This window comes from Dendrobium catenatum, unplaced genomic scaffold (genome assembly GCF_001605985.2).
Source record: "Dendrobium catenatum unplaced genomic scaffold, ASM160598v2 original_scaffold_212897, whole genome shotgun sequence".
Taxonomy (NCBI): domain Eukaryota; kingdom Viridiplantae; phylum Streptophyta; class Magnoliopsida; order Asparagales; family Orchidaceae; genus Dendrobium; species Dendrobium catenatum.
In genome coordinates this window covers 449,226-466,323 of record NW_021531307.1, presented here as the reverse complement: position 1 = coordinate 466,323, position 17,098 = coordinate 449,226, and the positions used below count along the sequence as shown (strand labels likewise).

The window sequence follows — 17,098 nt, the reverse complement described above, 5'->3', positions numbered from 1 at the left end:
GAAGTCAAAAAATTCAAATATTAGGATTTGATTTGACCCCCCTGCCTACATCAAACTCCCCTTTGAGGCGGTGCATACAGTTCATCGATCTCTTTGAGTTTTTCACCAAACCTTTTCAGAATTTCTTCCTGCTCTTTTTCGAATTGCTGTTGCAGATACCTTTTATATTTTTCAAACTTTTGATCACATAGGAACATGTGATACTGCAATTTGTATAGCCGATCTTGAAGTGGATCCGTTGAGTCATCTTCTGTAGGAATCCACCTGTCCAACGGGAGTGGGACATTAGGATCATGTTGCTCGCCTTCCTCTATGAATGATGCCATATTTTTTGGAATTTCAATTTTTGACTCAATAAAAAAAAAAATACAAGACTCAAAGTACTCGATCTAAAGAAAACTCTAGACTCACAATTTCTTAACTTGACAAATTCTGACTTGAAAACTTAAACAAATTTGACAAACACTGATTTGAAAACAAAACTCGACAAACCAACCTAGGATTTCCTAACTTGCTCTGATACCAAGTTGATGCAATCAAAAATTTGGGAGAGGGACCCAAATTTTTTATCACAAAAAAGAAACTCTTTCTAAAGAATAAAAGATTACAAGAACTCGCAAAAACTAGACAAATTAGACAAAACAAACTTTTATATCATATAAAGACTTACAAACTTTTGACTCTTACAAACGACTCAAATATAGACACCTAAAGTTGCTTTCATCCATTAAAAGAAGGATACAGGTGGGGTGTAAACTTGCAGATAGAAGAAAGAGCTTAGAAGCCAAGAAGAAAGGTTAGAAAGAGCCCGCAGGATTTCCGGAGGGGATGAGAAAGAAGGGTGGAAAGAGCCCGCGGGATTTCCAAAGCCAACCCGCAGGTTAAAACTTCCAAAAATAACTTTTCATAACTTCTTATAACATATTTTATAACCCAAAATATCTACTATATATAGGCATAAGAGGGGAACTAAACAGCCATTACAATATTAATTAAAAACTGGAAATAGAAGGCCAAAAGGCACTAAAAACTGCAGTAAAAACTCTTGGAATTCCTCCCCAAACAGCCACCAAACAGACCCAAAAACTGTCCAAATTTTGTCCACAATACATCCCAAAAACAGCCCAAAAACAGTCCAAAAAAACTGTTCATATTCCCATATAAATGAGGTGATAAAAGCCATCAATTTCCTGCACAGGAATTCCAAACAGCAAAGCAGACTTTTAAAGAAAAAGTCGCGGTTTGGTATCATTTTTTTGTGATAAAAAATTTGGGTCCCTCTCCCAAATTTTTGATTGCATCAATTTGGTATCAAGTAGGGGAGTTTGATGTAGGCAGGGGGGGGTCAAATCAAATCCTAATATTTGATTTTTGACTTCCCTAGCTCATTAATGTCTAGTGAAAGATTAGCTCATTATGAGCTAATTATTTAGTTATAAAATTAATGATTGGGAGCTAGATTTGATGAGTGGACCTTGTCCTTTCATCTCCTTGATGTCTTTTGGGCTGCTGCGGTTATCTACTGGATTTCTCCCATAGTTTGCTTTGGCTTCCTGCTGTCCCTTTGGTTTTCTACCTAATTTATTGCTGTGGTTCCTTTTTTACTGAGAACTGAACTTACCTTTTGGAACCCGTGAAATGCCTGTTGGTTTCCAATGCTTGGCTGCTGAAACCGTGGCCTTCCTCCTTGGATTTGCTGTGCCGTTTGGGGTTTCTCTATGCTGGAACAGTGACTTTTTCTTTAAAAGTCTGCTTTACTGTTTGGAATTCCTGTGCAGGAAATTGATGGCTTTTATCACCTCTTTTATATGGGAATATGAAAAGTTTTTTTGGACTGTTTTTGGACAGTTTTTGGGCTGTATTATGGACAGAATTTGGACAGTTTTTGGGACTGTTTGGTGGCTGTTTGGGGAGGAATTCCATGAGTTTTTACTGCAGTTTTTAGTGCCTTTTGGCCTTCTATTTCCAGATTTTAATTAATATTGTAATGGCTGTTTAGTTTCCCTCTTATGCCTATATATAGTAGATGTTTTGGGTTATAAAATATGTTATATGAAGTTATGAAAAGTTATTTTTGGAAGTTTTAACCTGCGGGTTGGCTTTGGAAATCCTGCGGGCTCTTTCCACCCTTCTTTCTCATCCCCTCCGGAAATCCTGCGGGCTATTTCCAACCTTTCTTCTTGGCTTCTAACCTCTTTCTTCTATCCGCAAGTTTACACCCCACCTGTATCCTTCTTCTAATGGATGAAAGCAACTTTAGGTGTCTTTGTTTGAGTCGTTTGTTTGAGTCGTTTGTAAGAGTCAAAAGTTTGTAAGTCTCTATATGATATAAAAGTTTGTTTTGTCTAATTTGTCTAGTTTTTGTGAGTTCTTGTAATCTTTTATTCTCTAGAAAGAGTTTCTTTTTTGTGATCAAAAATTTGGTTCCCTCTCTAAAATTTTTGATTGCATCAATTCTTCCACCATCCGCTTTAAGTGCACGATGGTGAAATTTCTATTTTAAATATCAAACTTTCCAAACATTTCCAAATACCCAAATCCAAATCTAATTTCAAAATTTCATATCCATGCTGCTACTATATGCCAGATACCACGTATTCTCTACATATCTGATTAACGACTAGCCTTAATCGAAAGTTCTCTCTCATGATCGGGAGGGGTAATTAACTATAGGGGCTTGCGCCTATAGGAAACCAGAACTCAGATTATAAAGTCCTCACAAAATGAGGGTGAAATCTCTGGGTAGTGTCTTATCTACAAACTCATCTGCCTTCCAAAATTTACCTCTGAACTTATTCAGTTAAAACTCCCTCGTCGAATAAAAAGAAAAGCGGACGGAGGACGGGGTCGAATTTTCGATTAAGATTAGCCTCCCTCCAAATTTACTCAAATTTGAAATTAATTTCATATTTTGATTAAATCTCTTCAACACCCCACCCTAACCTACCTTCTACCAAAACCCTAGCCTCCTCTCCACCTCTCCTAGCCGCCCCTCCCCCTCCTCTCAATTTAGCATGTATGGCGGAAACCGAATGGAACTTTAGATTTGTGCATGACAATCGAGATCAAGTCGACATCCTCCAATCGTCATTATTTGACGTGGGCTTTGATTTCGACGACACCATTGAAGAATACATCGACCGTATCCAATACACCTTAGTTGACGTGATCGACGAGCAAAGGTCAAAGGGACGTTGGATCATCATTGGACGACCATCTTCCTCCACCACTCCGGCCACCTTTCCAAGAACGACGATCCTAGGTTCCTTCTTCCTCGGAGTGACCTCGATTCTAATGTGGGGACTCTTCTTCCGCTAAAGCATAGACTATTTGAGCGTATGGGCTCCAAAGGTGAAAGCTCCCATTATTAAATCATGGATTCTTATTTACCGTCGTAGCTTTACAATTACTCTTTCATTTTCTTGAATTGTTTGGTTAATCGACTTCGCTCTTCTTTGCCTAAGCAAGTTAAAAACTAAGAAATCCGAGGATCATTCCGTGTTATAAGTAATAACTTTATTTTGGGAATACTTTGTTAAATTACTCTATTTAATTTCTTAAGTAACTCCTATCGTTTCACATCAGAATGAAAGGAAAAATGAAAGGGAAATTTTTGCCAACCGATCATGCTCGAACAATATTCCAAGAGTTTAATAACTTGCGACAAGGAAATCAGTCTGTTGAAGAGTACACTGAAATGTTATATAAACTTCAATCCAGAAATGATTTAAATGAATCTGAAGAGAAAACTATTTCAAGATACATCAATGGCTTAAAGCGGTCAATCCAAGATCAACTTAACTTGCATCATATCATTAAAACTGATGAGGCTTATCGTATGGTGCTAAAATTGGAAATGCAACATCAAAGGGAAAGGGGTCACAATAAAGTAATGGAAACATATAAACGACGACTAACTGGCGGGATTAAAATTCAATCTCAAACTTATGGGGGAACATCTGATGTGAAAGTTAAAACTTTTAAAAATCAAAATGCAGATAAAGGAAAGGGAATTATGGGTGCTAAACCTACTGATCAACCTAAATTAATTGGATCATGCTATAAATGCGGGCTTTATGGTCATCTCTCTGCCACTTGTAGGAAAAACAATCCACCAAGAAATAATCTCATTGAAAACGATGAAAACTTAGAGGAAGAAGAAGAAGTAAATGAATCTGGATCTGAAAATGACATTAAATTAGAAAAGGATGATATTGAAGGAGATGAAGGTGAAGAGTTTTTGGTAATTCGATAAGTCTTAACAACTAAAATTGACAAAAGAGATAGGTGGTTAAGAAGAAACATATTCAAAACAACTTGCACAATCGAAGGGAAAATATGACTCTTATGATAGATAGTGGGAGTTCTGGAAATTTTATTTCTCAAAAACTGGTTGACAAGCTTAAAATAAAGTCAAAACACCACTTGTCAAATCCTATAAAATCTCTTGGTTCAAAGAAGGGGGAGAGGTTCCAATCACTAAACAATGTACTGTCAATCTATCAATTGGGGGATCTTTCAAAGATCAAGTTGTTTGTGATGTTGTGCCTCCTGAAGTGTGTCATATTTTGTTAGGACGATCTTGGCAATATGACCACAAAACTATTCACAATGGAAAGAAAAATACTTACACCTTGATTCAAATAATAAAGAGTTCTCTTCATCCACAAAAACATGTGTATGATTCACATGTTAAGAATAGCAAAGTTGCTAAAATTAAGTCTCCTGAACTGCTTTTAAATGCTAATGATTTAAAACATTCTGAAGACGCTTATTTGGTTTGAGAAAAGAATCTGATACTGCTTTTCAAATTCCTAAAGAAATGTAAGCTTTAATTGATGAGTTTTCTGACTTAACTCCTGAAGAGTTGCCAATTGGGTTGCCTCCTATGCAAAATATTCAACATCATATTGATCTTATTCCTGATGCCACTTTGCCTAACCTTCCTCATTATAGAATGAGTCCATCTGAGCATGCTGAACTTTTTAAACAAGTGAATGATTTGTTAAAAAAAAGTTTGATTCAAGAAAGCTTAAGTCCCTGTGCTGTGACTGCTTTATTAACACCAAAAAAAGATGGAACATGGAGGATGTGTGTGGATAGTAGGACAACAAACAAAATCATCATTAAATATCGATTTTCAATTCCTAGACTGGATCACATGCTGGATATGCTAAGTGGTGCCAAAATTTTTTCTAAAATTGATTTGAGAAGTGGGTATCATCAAATAAGAATAAGGACTGGGGATGAATGGAAAACTGCTTTTAAAACTAAAGAAGGTTTGTATGAATGGCTTGTGATGCCTTTTGGACTTTCAAATGCTCCGAGTACTTTTATGACAACTATGAATCATGTTTTGAAACCTTTTATTAGAAAGTTTGTTGTGGTTTATTTCGACGACATTTTGATTTACAGCATTCATCATTTTGAACACTTAAATCATGTGAAGCAAGTGTTACAAATTCTAAGAGAACAAAAGCTTTTCATCAATCTTAAAAAGTGTTCCTTCATGACTTCGAGCTTGATATTTTTGGATTTTATTGTTTCTGCTGAGGAAATAAAAGTGGATCCGATAAAAATAGAAGCAATTCAAAATTGACCTATTCCTTAAAACATAAGTGAGGTGAGAGGATTTCATGGCTTGGCTTCTTTCTATAAAAGATTTATAAAAAACTTCAGTTCTCTGATTGCTCATATTACTGATTGCTTGAAAAAATGGGTATTTAGGTGGACACCTCAAGCTGAAAAAACTTTTGAAATCGTTAAAGCAAAAATGAGTCAAGCTCCCATTCTTTGCTTGCCAAATTTTGAAAACATTTTTGAAATTGATTGCGATGCTTCTCATGTTGGTATTGGTGATGTGCTTAGTCAAGAGGGAAAACCTGTTGCTTACTTTAGTGAAAAATTGAATGAAACTAGATCCAAATATTCTACTTATGATTTGGAGTTTTATGTTATTGTTCAAGCTTTGAAATTCTGGAGATGTTATTTGATTCAAAGGTTGTTTGTTTTAAATACTGATCATGAAGCACTTCATTTTTTGGGCTCTCAAATAAATTTGAATAAAAGGCATGCCAAATGTGTTTCATTTTTGCAAGAGTATACTTTTCATATTAAACATAAAACTTGTGTTTTAAACAAAGTTGCTGATGCTTTAAGCAGAAGATCTCATTTGTTAGTAACTATTTATCCAACTATCACTTCTTTTGATTTTTTTAAAGATAGTTATGCAAGTGATTCTGATTTTAAGGGTATTTGAGATTCTTGTCTTGCTTCTGGAACTGATCCTTCCGCTCAGTTTGTTATACATCAAGATTTTTTGCTTAAGGGGTCTAGACTTTGCATAACTAAAAACTCTTTAAGAGAACAACTTGTGAAAGAACTTCATAGTGAGGGTTTGGGTGGACATTTTGGACAAGGAAAAACTATTACTTTGGTTGAAGAAAAATATTTTTGGCCTCATATGAGATAGCAAATTGCTAAGCTAGTTAAACAATGTAAAATATGTCAGGCTTTCAAGAGAACTTCACAAAAGTCTGGTTTGTATACTCCTTTGCCTATTCCAAACAAGCCTTGGGAGGAAATTTCTATGGATTTCATCTTGGGTTTGCCTGTTACTATTCGAAAATTTGACTATGTTTTTGTGGTGGTGGATCGCTTTAGCAAAATGGCACATTTTATTCCTTGCAAGAAAACTTCTGATGCTTCTTACATTGCTGATCTATTTTTTAAAGAAATTGTTCGTCTTCACGATGTTCCTCGTACTTTTACTTCTGATCAAGACACTAGATTTTTGAGTCATTTTTGGAGAACTCTTTGATCAAAACATGGGACTACTCTTCAATTTAGTAGTGCATATCATCCTCAAACTGATGGGCAAACTGAAGTTGTCAATCAAAGCTTAGGAAATTTATTAAGGTGTCTTGCTGGAGAAAAACCATCCCAATAAGATTTAGTCTTGCCTCAAGCTGAGTTTGCTTACAATAATTCTGTTAATCGAAAAACTCCTTTTGAAATTATTTATGGACAACCTATTCCTCACATTTTAGATAGAAACTGTTTGCCTTTACTGAACAAAACTAGTGCTAAAGCTTTTGAAACTTTTGACCACATAAAGACCGTCCAACAGTAAGTCTTTGAAAAACTCCAAAAGGCTAATGCTAAGTACAAATCTACTGCTGATAAATATCGAAAAGAGGTTATTTTCAATGAGAGTGACTTGGTTATGGCTTACTTTCGTCGCCAATGATTTCCTGTTTGTACTTTTAGAAAGTTAAGCAGAAAGAGATTTGGACCTTTTCGTGTGCTTCAAAAATTAGGCATAAATGCCTATCTGTTGGATCTACCTATTTCTGTTGGCACCTCTTTTGTATTTAATGTTTCTGACCTTTCTTTATATGAAGGAAATTCTGACGATTCTGTAGAAATTGAAACTTTGCCACTCTCCACTTCTATGGCATAATCTGAAGAGCAGGTTGAAGATATTATTGATGTCAGAATTTCTAAAATAAGGCATGGTGAGCATAAGAGGTTCTAGGTAAAATGGAAGAATCGACCTCTAACTAACTACACTTGGATGGATGCTAATGACCTAAAATGGCGTCAACCTGATCATTTTCAGAAAGTTACTGAAGCTTTCTCATCCGGAGATGAGACTCTCCCACCAGGGGGGAATTGATGCATTCATAATTTCAATATTTTCATTTTTTAAATATTAAACATTAGCATTTTATTTAATTTTAGATGGAATGCATCCAATGATTATGGTAGGTTGTGCTTGGGCTTTAGTAGGCCTTTGGTTTGCTAGCTTGATTGGTCCTTTGGGCTGCTGCTGGTTCTCGGGTTGGCTTATGGTTCTCGGTTTAAGCTGAAGATGATGATGGGAGGTGGTGGTTTATTGGAGTTGAGTTTTATTTTCTAATTTGCTAGCTCAATAATGTTGAGCTGAAGTTTAGTTCAATTATTGGGAGATTTATTGAGCTTCCTAGCTCATTATTCCAAAAAGGTATGCTTTAAATCAAGGATTCAATTTGGAGTGGACTTGCCTCTTCTCCTCCCTTTTTTTCTCATTTCCCTGTGGTGAGTGATTTCCCATGCCTTGCCCCTCTGGTTCCGGTGGTTGGCTATTCGGTTCTGCGGCAAGCTGCTTGGTTCCGTGCTGGGCTGCTCGGTTCAGCGATTCTCTGCTTGGTTCCCGTGAGTTCCCTCTGTTTTGTTGTGCCGTTTCGGAATTGTTGAAGTGTCTGTTGACCTTTCTTTCCCCTAAATCTTATTGTCTTATTTGGAGGTGATATGGATGTTTGGTTCCCCTCTCTTGCCTATATATAGTATATGATTTTAAAAGGCAAAGGTTGTTGAATTTGGTTGAGCTTTGTCTCTTAAAAAACCAGAGGGTTTTCTTCTTCTTGGAAAAGCTTGAGAGCTTTGTCTCTTAAAAAACCTGAGGGTTTTCTTCTTCTTGGAAAAGCTTGAGAGCTTTGTCCACTTCTTCTTCTCCTCTATTTCGTCTGGGCTTCTTACCTCTTTCTTCTCTACGCAAGTTCCACTCCATTTGTATCCTACTTCTTGAGCTTTGGAGGTGTTTGTTGGCTGATTTGGGAGTATTTGCTGGAGGAGTTTGGTTGGAGTTTTGGACTATCCTGCTGTGGTGGGCCATCGGTTTGCTAGCCCGAAGCACATACTTTATTTAACCTACATTTCGATGCATGTGAGGAAACCGTTCTGTCGGTTGTTCTGAGGATAGCGTCTTTTTATATTTCTTTTGTTTCTTTTGATCTCTCTTCTCGTTTTATTCGTCGGTTTTTGATGTCATAGATGATTGCTACTATTTGAATCGAGTTTGGTTATAGTTTTGCCCATCGTCCTCCTTATCTGGCTTTTCAATCTACTTTGTCTGCATCAAGTTTGGTATCAGAGCAAGTTCTTATACTTGGTTGGTGTGTTTTGTTGGTTTCTTGTCTTTGTTTGGTGGGTCTTTTCTAAAATTTTAAGATGGCTAATAATCCAGGGGATTGGCAAAATTTAATGCAACAATTGAACCATTTGCAACAACAAATCAACACTATGGCTGAAGCAATTGAAAATCTGAATGTTTATAATGTTAATCCTAATGTCCAAAATTCTGAAAGTGAAGAGGTTCCTAGAAATCAACACATGCAACAAAGAAATTGCGATCATGGAATAAAAATTGATGTTCCTAGATTTGAGGAAAAACTTCAACCCGATCAATTCCTTGAGTGGGTAGAAAAGATGGATCAATTTTTTTAGGGGAAAGAAATACCTGATAATAGGAAGGTTCGCTTTGCTAGTCTAAAACTTTCTGGTCATGCCTTAACTTGGTAAGAAAAACTTTCAAAATAATAGACTTAGGAGAGGAAAAAAATGTCGAAAACTGGGAAAGAATGTGATGGAGACATCGACAAGAGGTTTCGACGCGTTTATCAGAGGCGACAAAAGATCGATGGCCATGATGGAGAGTCTTGACTTTTGATGCATTTTCTGTATTAGCATTTTATGTATTAATCATTTTTTTAAAAAAAATTTCCCTTTTTTGCCCTTATTGGTAGTTGGTCGCTATTGTAGCCCAAGGGGCATTCTAGTCTTTTGTTTTATTTTTCATTTTGAGGCCTATATATATAGTCATTTTTTATGTATGAGGATGATGAAAATTTTGAATAAAATTTTGTTGTTTGTCTTCTTCTTCATCTTGTGTGTGCACTAGAGAGAAAAGAGAGAGACCGAGGTAAGGGCAAGCGCAGTACCCATCAGTCATTGGAAGAGTCCGTGACTCGTGGTCTACCCCCTTCATCCCCGTTCTCTTCTTCCCTCACTCACCAACCATAGCTTTTCCCCCAAGCCGCCGGCCACATATCCTCCCCCTTATCCCCCACATCCCTTCACCCCTAGCTTCCCCACTTCAAATCCAACTGCCTCAAGAAGCGTGCAATTATTTAGGAAAAATGTGCAGCCTCTCTAAACTCTATTTAAACTTCTGCAAACAAGATCTACCCACATGTGCTCCAACAAATGCATCAAACTACGATATTTGAGGTCTGAGATTATTACACAGGCTAAAAAAACTTAAATCCGACATATTTCAAAAACCATGCAAGTATAATGTGCACATGCACCAAAGCCTGCTAGTGCATTGTGCAAATGAATTGAAAAGCACACAAGTGAATCATGAAACATGTAAATGCGCTAACAAATATGTTGCAAAGCATGCATGTCGTATGAAAGAACCAAAATTAAATTCCCCCATAATGCACCAACAAATGCAACAAACTCCTAAATTTAAAATCTAAGAATACTACAACAACAACAACAACAAGCCTTATCCCACTCATTAAGCCAGCAACATAAATCTTTTTTCTCCATTGTATTATATTAAGAGTCAATTTCTCATTTAAATCTAATAAACAAAAATCATTTGTAATACTTTCTAACAAAGTATTTTTAGGTCTACCTCTATCTATTTTAATAAAGGACGGATTTAATACATTTTACTCTCCTAATCGATTCATCAGAAGGCCGATGCTTTATGTGACCAAACCATCTATGAGAACTCTCTCTAATTTTATATGTTACTAGTGTTACTCCAACATTTTCAAGTATATACTCATTTTACATTCAATCTCTGAGCGTAAAGTTATTCATCAACCTGACCATCCTCATCCCTGAAACACTCAGCTTATTTTATGCCTCTTTTAATGGTCAACTAAAGTCTAAGAATACTACATGGGAAAAAATTAAATCAAATTGAAATTTTCACCCTTTGAAAAGCACAAAAATTTCTCAATGAAGCCTGCAATGATTTTAAGTTTTGTAGACTCCTTTTTCAAAATTAAACTCATCCATGTATGCTTCAATGAACAAGCTAAATGCTTGAATTTAATGTTTGAAATTTCTGTGGACCAAAAATGAGATAAATGCAAGTTTACACCGCTTCGAGAATGATGCAATAACTTTTAAAATCATGCATTTACTTTAAAATCTAACAAATTCTCTTTTTAAAATAAATGTTATCAATACGCTGCATAATGTTCTCAAATAAGCTACCCTGCCTATAAGACGAGGTTGTAAATCTAACTTTCAAAATTCGATCTACTATGTTCCAAAAGTAAAGTAAACAAGACTTGCACCACTCGATAATTTACAATATTATTAGGTGAAACAAAATTTTCTAACCGAAAAAGTTTGTTAAAAATAATTGAGCCTAGAACTCACAGTGATATTCTAACTTACAAATGTAATTGCAAATGTTAATCATTGATTAGATCCTTTGTAAGGAAATTAGTAAAATTGACAAGCTCAGTAGTAACAAAATGAAAACACTTATAAAACTCCTCAATAATGGTCATGTTGAAAGCAAATAATAACAAGAGGGGATCTTACTATCAAAATAGCCCTAAATCCTTATGTAAACCAACTCGAGGCCACATCCATACAAAATAATGTAAAAATTCTCAAAAAAAATTAAAATTTAAAAATATTTCAAGTGAAATCTACCACTGGAACATAAATAAAAATTAATCCACCTTTCACAGCTATTTGTCGAATGTGACAAGTTTAAAAATAAACTCAGATCACAAAGAGTGAATATTTTTTTAAGTGTATACCTATGTTCACAATTCAAATGATCTCTCATAGTAGTACATGTCAACTAACTAGTGGTTTTGCATCCAAATGAGGCCACAGGTAAATTGTTATAAAAGTAACCCTCTCATAGAGTGATTATGCTACGAAATATAATCATTAAATTATGATCACGGCCAAAGCTCGCAAGTTCCTCAACAACTTAAAAACCCTTGAGTTGCGAAACATAACATGCACCTAAAAGGGCACAAAGCACTTTGTTAGCTAAGGTCAAATTAAATTCATTCCCTTTGACAAACATCCAGCCAATGTCTGCAAGATCCCATTGGACGAAGCAACCCATGGCTACTAGCAATGATTTATATGCCATGTTGGATCGACTACCTCTACTATACGTCAAGCATTTAGCTTACAATGACTAGTTTTAACTGAAAGTTCACAAGCGCGTATATATATATACATACACACACACCACATCTTTCATTATTTTTAAACAAAATGCAAATTCAACTAACACGCCAAATTTTATGGCTATCATGTAGATATATGATCTCTCCACTAACCCTAAACCTGCTCTCGAAGATTGCAACCATGAAGCCGCAAATAAAAGTTATGAAGCAAGAATGTTTAAGAGAACTGCATAAAGAGTAAAAAATTTCTTAAGAATAAACAAACAAAAAACCTGAAGATTTCTGCAAATGTTTACATCATAAGGTTTATGACACCAAACAAGCTATAAATCAACAAATGAAAAAAATAATAAAAGTACCTGAAGTATGCGAGTAAGCACAACCTGGAACTTATCCGATGGAAGACTAACAAACTGAGGTATAAGAGGAAGAATCTACAGCACAAAAAATAAGTTCCATGATTAAATTTAAAAAAAAAAAAATTTGCAGATCCAAAGAACAAAATGCAAGCTTCAATTACATCGAACAGAAGAACATAATAGTAAAAGATAGAATCCCAGTAAAACAGCATTCATAAAAAAGAAAAACAAAATTGAAATAATAACCAATTGCTCGCAAAAGAAATTGTGATATGAGTTCTGGAGCTGATCTAGGAAATGGCACAGTTCTTAATTAAACGTTTAATCCCTTGTACAAAAGCTAGAGTTATTGAATTTTCGGTGAAACTTTTAGGATTAGAAATGTTTGTTATCACTTTACATGCAATGTGTTCACATTCAGGTATAACATAACAGTAGTATTGCCAGTGTTGCAAGCAATCTTTTACATCAGGATTTTTTTTTTTTATTATTCCTTTAATTTTTTTCATTAGATTTGATAGATTTTCTATTTCATTTATTTACTTTTTTCTTTGCATTGTCATGCTTTTTGCATCAACAGCCAAGCTTTATTAGTTGTCTCAGGTTCTATCTAATATACATAATTGTTATATATTATAAAAAATCAATGAATGGAAAAATGCTTTCAGAGTTGTAGTAATAACTATCAAAATCCTAGAAAGTGAGTTTTTCTTTAAAAAACGATAGAAACCAATCCCAGATATTTTATTACCTAAAAGTAGAGCACAAATTCCATTACAGAGAAGTAGGTATGAGGTAAATTATAGATAAGTAAGTCATAAGGATGATTACATAACCACCTCATGCAGCAAGTTCACGTCCAAGCAGTTTAATGAAAGACATGTCAGAATCAAACCTGTGGCACCTAAGGCCAAAGAAGATTTGATTTTGAGCCAATCTGACATCTGCACGAAATCAATTTGATGGTTTGGGCCATGGAATACACTTGAATCGTGGCTCAATTCATTTGATTTCAAACCAGTTAAAATCAAAATTAAACTGATCACAATCTAGCTCATTTTAACTTTGAGTCCATGGTTTAAAATTGTGTGATACAAGGAATGTCTCAACACTATAAAGATAACAAAATGCTTCGAAGCATATGCCTCTCAATTTTCAAGGCGCACCTCGCCTCAAAATCTTTAGGTGCTTGCATCAAACAATAGGTTTTTTATATAATTTGAATGCAAATAACATAATTCTCTAAGACGCACGCATGCCAATAGGCCAAGATTTGTCCGGTTCATTCCTCACAAACAACCATTGGCTTATCCGACCCCGACCACCCCTCCCCCCACGCAGCTGCAGCCATTTTGTCCTCCTCCTACACAAGTTTGTCTCTTCCATAAGGAATCTCCTTTACCCCCATAAATTTTATTTCTCTAGCACTTAAAAATCTCTAAACTATTAATTTGTTTGGTTTGAGTCAAATTAATGTCTTTGAATGACTTAGGTTATTAATTTTTTTGAATTTGTTTATGTTCTCAAAATTGAGTTAATATTTTAATTTTATGGATTTGGATTTTTTTCTATTCAAGGCAAGAAAAAATCCACAATGAGAAAGAATACAACATGGAGACATAGTATTCAGGTGGACGTTGGAGGAAGTAATAAAGCATACGTTTATTTGAAGTGCAATTACTATGAGGGGTAGCCAAATAATGTGTTAAAAGGATAAATGGATATATCTCCTTATCTTACAAAACTATGGCAGCATGTGCCCAGAGTATAAGAATCATTAAAAGAGGAGATATGTTCATAGATGAAAATTTTGATGATATCAAAGCATCTGCTGCAACAATAATTCGATCATAGAGTTGATGTCAATTGGAAATTATCAAAAATAAAAAATAGGTCTTGCGACTTCCATTGGAAATTGTATGTTTGTTTAGCTTTTAGAGTTACACACTTTGCTTGATTCTCTAGAAGCTTGGTTAAAAACGGGTCTTACTGCTTCACTTGGAAGTAGTCAAATTTGTTTTAAAAATGGGTTTACTATTTTCATTGAAAGTAACCAAATTTGTTTAAGAAATAGCCTGTTTTGTTTAAGGAGTGGGTCTTACTGCTTTCATTGAAAGTAGCTTGATTTGTTTAGGGGTCTAATACTTCTTTTAGAAGTTCCCCAAAGAATAAGCCTTACGATTTCCTTTGGAAGGTGCCTGAAAGTTTGTAGGACTTATTGTTTCCCTTTGGCAATAGCCTATGTATTATTTAGGGTAGCTTAGACAGCAGGCGCTTTAGTTTATAGTTCTCTACTAGCCCGACACTAGTGTCTTTGTTCCAGTTATTTCTTTTAACTATTTTAGTAGCGTTTTTAGTTTCAGTTTAGCTTTTAGTACTGCAATTTGCTATAGTACTCTGCATTTCTTTTCTTGCACTGCATTTTTTTAGTTTACAGTACTGATTTTTGTTTATTTGTTGCAGGACATCGCACTGGTTTTGGAGCTTGCACAAGAGGAGCTTTGGAGCCTGCATAAGTGAGATTTTGGAGAGTTTTGTTTGAGAGTTTTGTAAGTTTTGTTTTGTGATTTAGTTTTAGGAGTTTGGGTGTTTTAATTTGTGTGAGTTTGTACATGGGTTGATTAGTGTGAACACATCTTCCTTATTGCATTTTTATTTAATTTTTATTATTAATTAATTTTTTAAATGAATTTTAAATTGGTAAATTAATTAGTTAAATGAATTTAAAATTGGTTAATTAATTAATTAGATGAATTTTAAATTGATTAATTAATTAATTAAATGAAGTTTAAATTGTTTCATTAAAAAAATTAATTTGGATAATTAACTAATTAAATGAATTTTAGTTTGGTTAATTAGATTTTTATTTAAAATTGATTATATAATTATTTAATTAAATAGATTTTAATTACTTTAACAAAATTTTAAAATTTGTTGATTAATTTTTAAATTAACTAGTTTATGTTTAAAATTAATTATTAATTATTTAATTAATTAAAATGATTTTTAAATTAATTTTTTTCGCTTGGTTAATTAATTAAATTTCAAATTTATGTTAAAGTTTGACTAATTATTTAAATGATAGATTTAAATTTATTTTAAATTGGGTGATTAATTGTTTAGTTAATTTTAATTTATTCAATTATTCAAATTTCGAATTTATATATATATATATATAGAGAGAGAGAGAGAGAGATTCCAAAATAAAAAAAACTTTATGCATTCACACACGCTTCAAGATCATCGTCGAGAAAACACCCTCACACAAAGGTATAAAGCAACACAAACCGCTTTCCACAACATTTAAATACCCATGCGCATCATTTTGATGTGGCAGGGGAAGTTATATGTTTGTGTATTTCTCGAGTACATACTTTTTAAGCATTGTGGGTTAACGAACCTTGCACAGTCTCTATGCAAAGGTAAATGTCCACAATGCACACCTTTTTTATGCAGGCACATGAAGCCCATGCACCTTCAACCCTTATCGACCCCCACCTAGCCAACCCGTCATCAATTCCCCCGACACGATATATGCCAAACAATATGGCATCGTCGATTACCTCGCCACCTCTCTTTACATCTCACTCTATCTCTCTCTCTCTCCCCCTCAATCTCTTTTACAAAAAGTAAAAAAGAACAAAATTTAAAAAAATAAAATTAAATAAAAATCAAAAAACTAAATAGAGCTAAAAAAGAATGTTCTGCTTAGATCCTCTTTGCAAGTTCGTTGTCTTGCCATCAACAAAATTGACTTGCACATAAGCTAAAAATGCAATAAAAGCTAAAAATTTTAAATACTAGCACACGTTGTTCCAACTTTGCGTAAAAACTCTCACAGAAGTACTCTTATGCATTATTCCAACTAAAATGAGAAGGATTTTATGAACTAAAATGTGAATAGAATTAAAGTTAACAAAATATAAATTTCAAAAATAAACATCTCAAAATGCAACGCATGTCATGTCAAATGAACTGCAAGAACAACAACTAAACACAACGTGGAACATAAGACTTGATTATAGGGAACTTGACAACTCACCAAATAAGCATGAACAAAATCTCTCATAAACTTTTAAAACATCCAAAAAATTGTGAATTATAACTGAACTTGAATATTACTAAATGAGAGCCTCAATTAAAAGGTGAAGAAGCATCCTTATGGGATATATTTTAATACTAATGTGGACTAAATAAAAGCATTAAAATACATTGTTTTTAAAGTACAATGAGAATCTAGATCACAATATTTACCCTCGGATCCGCAACAAATACATAAAAGTAGACATAAGGCGAAATATTGAGCCCAAAATGAGAAGTTTATGCACATCTCAATAACAAAATATTCATGCAAAAGAGTTAAATATGAGAATTTGAAGTCATCTATATGCTTCACGAGACAATCTTCAAATCAAATATGACACCTCATAAGTCAAACAAGAGCTTTGAAAGGTGTATAAGTGTATCATGCAAATGCCAAAAATCATGCAAGGGCACCAAAAGCCATGCAAGTGCATTAACCAGCAGACAAATATACCAAAATGTGTGTAAACAAAGTGCAAATACACTTAAAACTGTGTCAATGCATTATACAAGTGCATTTAAAAGCGTGCAAATGCATTATAAGGTGCACAAAGGCACCATGTAAATGCATTGAAAGATGCATAAGCACATAATGCTAAAGCAAGAAATGTGTGCAAGTGCACCGTGTAAAATGCAATAAAACATATGCAA

The 17,098-nt window shown here is 34.3% G+C and overlaps 1 protein-coding gene across 5 annotated transcripts in view; it reads right to left on the bottom strand.

Moving 5' to 3' along the window:
* LOC110092056 (symplekin) overlaps positions 1 to 17,098 on the bottom strand; it is a 127,880-nt gene that overhangs the window by 43,656 nt on the left and 67,126 nt on the right. For all 5 annotated transcript variants that reach the window (XR_002302552.2, XM_028692489.1, XM_020816411.2 and 2 more), the window contains one exon: positions 12,365 to 12,439. Coding sequence is in view for 4 of the 5 variants with exons in the window: in XM_028692489.1 (XP_028548322.1) it covers positions 12,365 to 12,439 (75 nt within the window). In the remaining variant the exon portion in view is untranslated. The remainder of the gene's footprint in view (positions 1 to 12,364; positions 12,440 to 17,098) is intronic.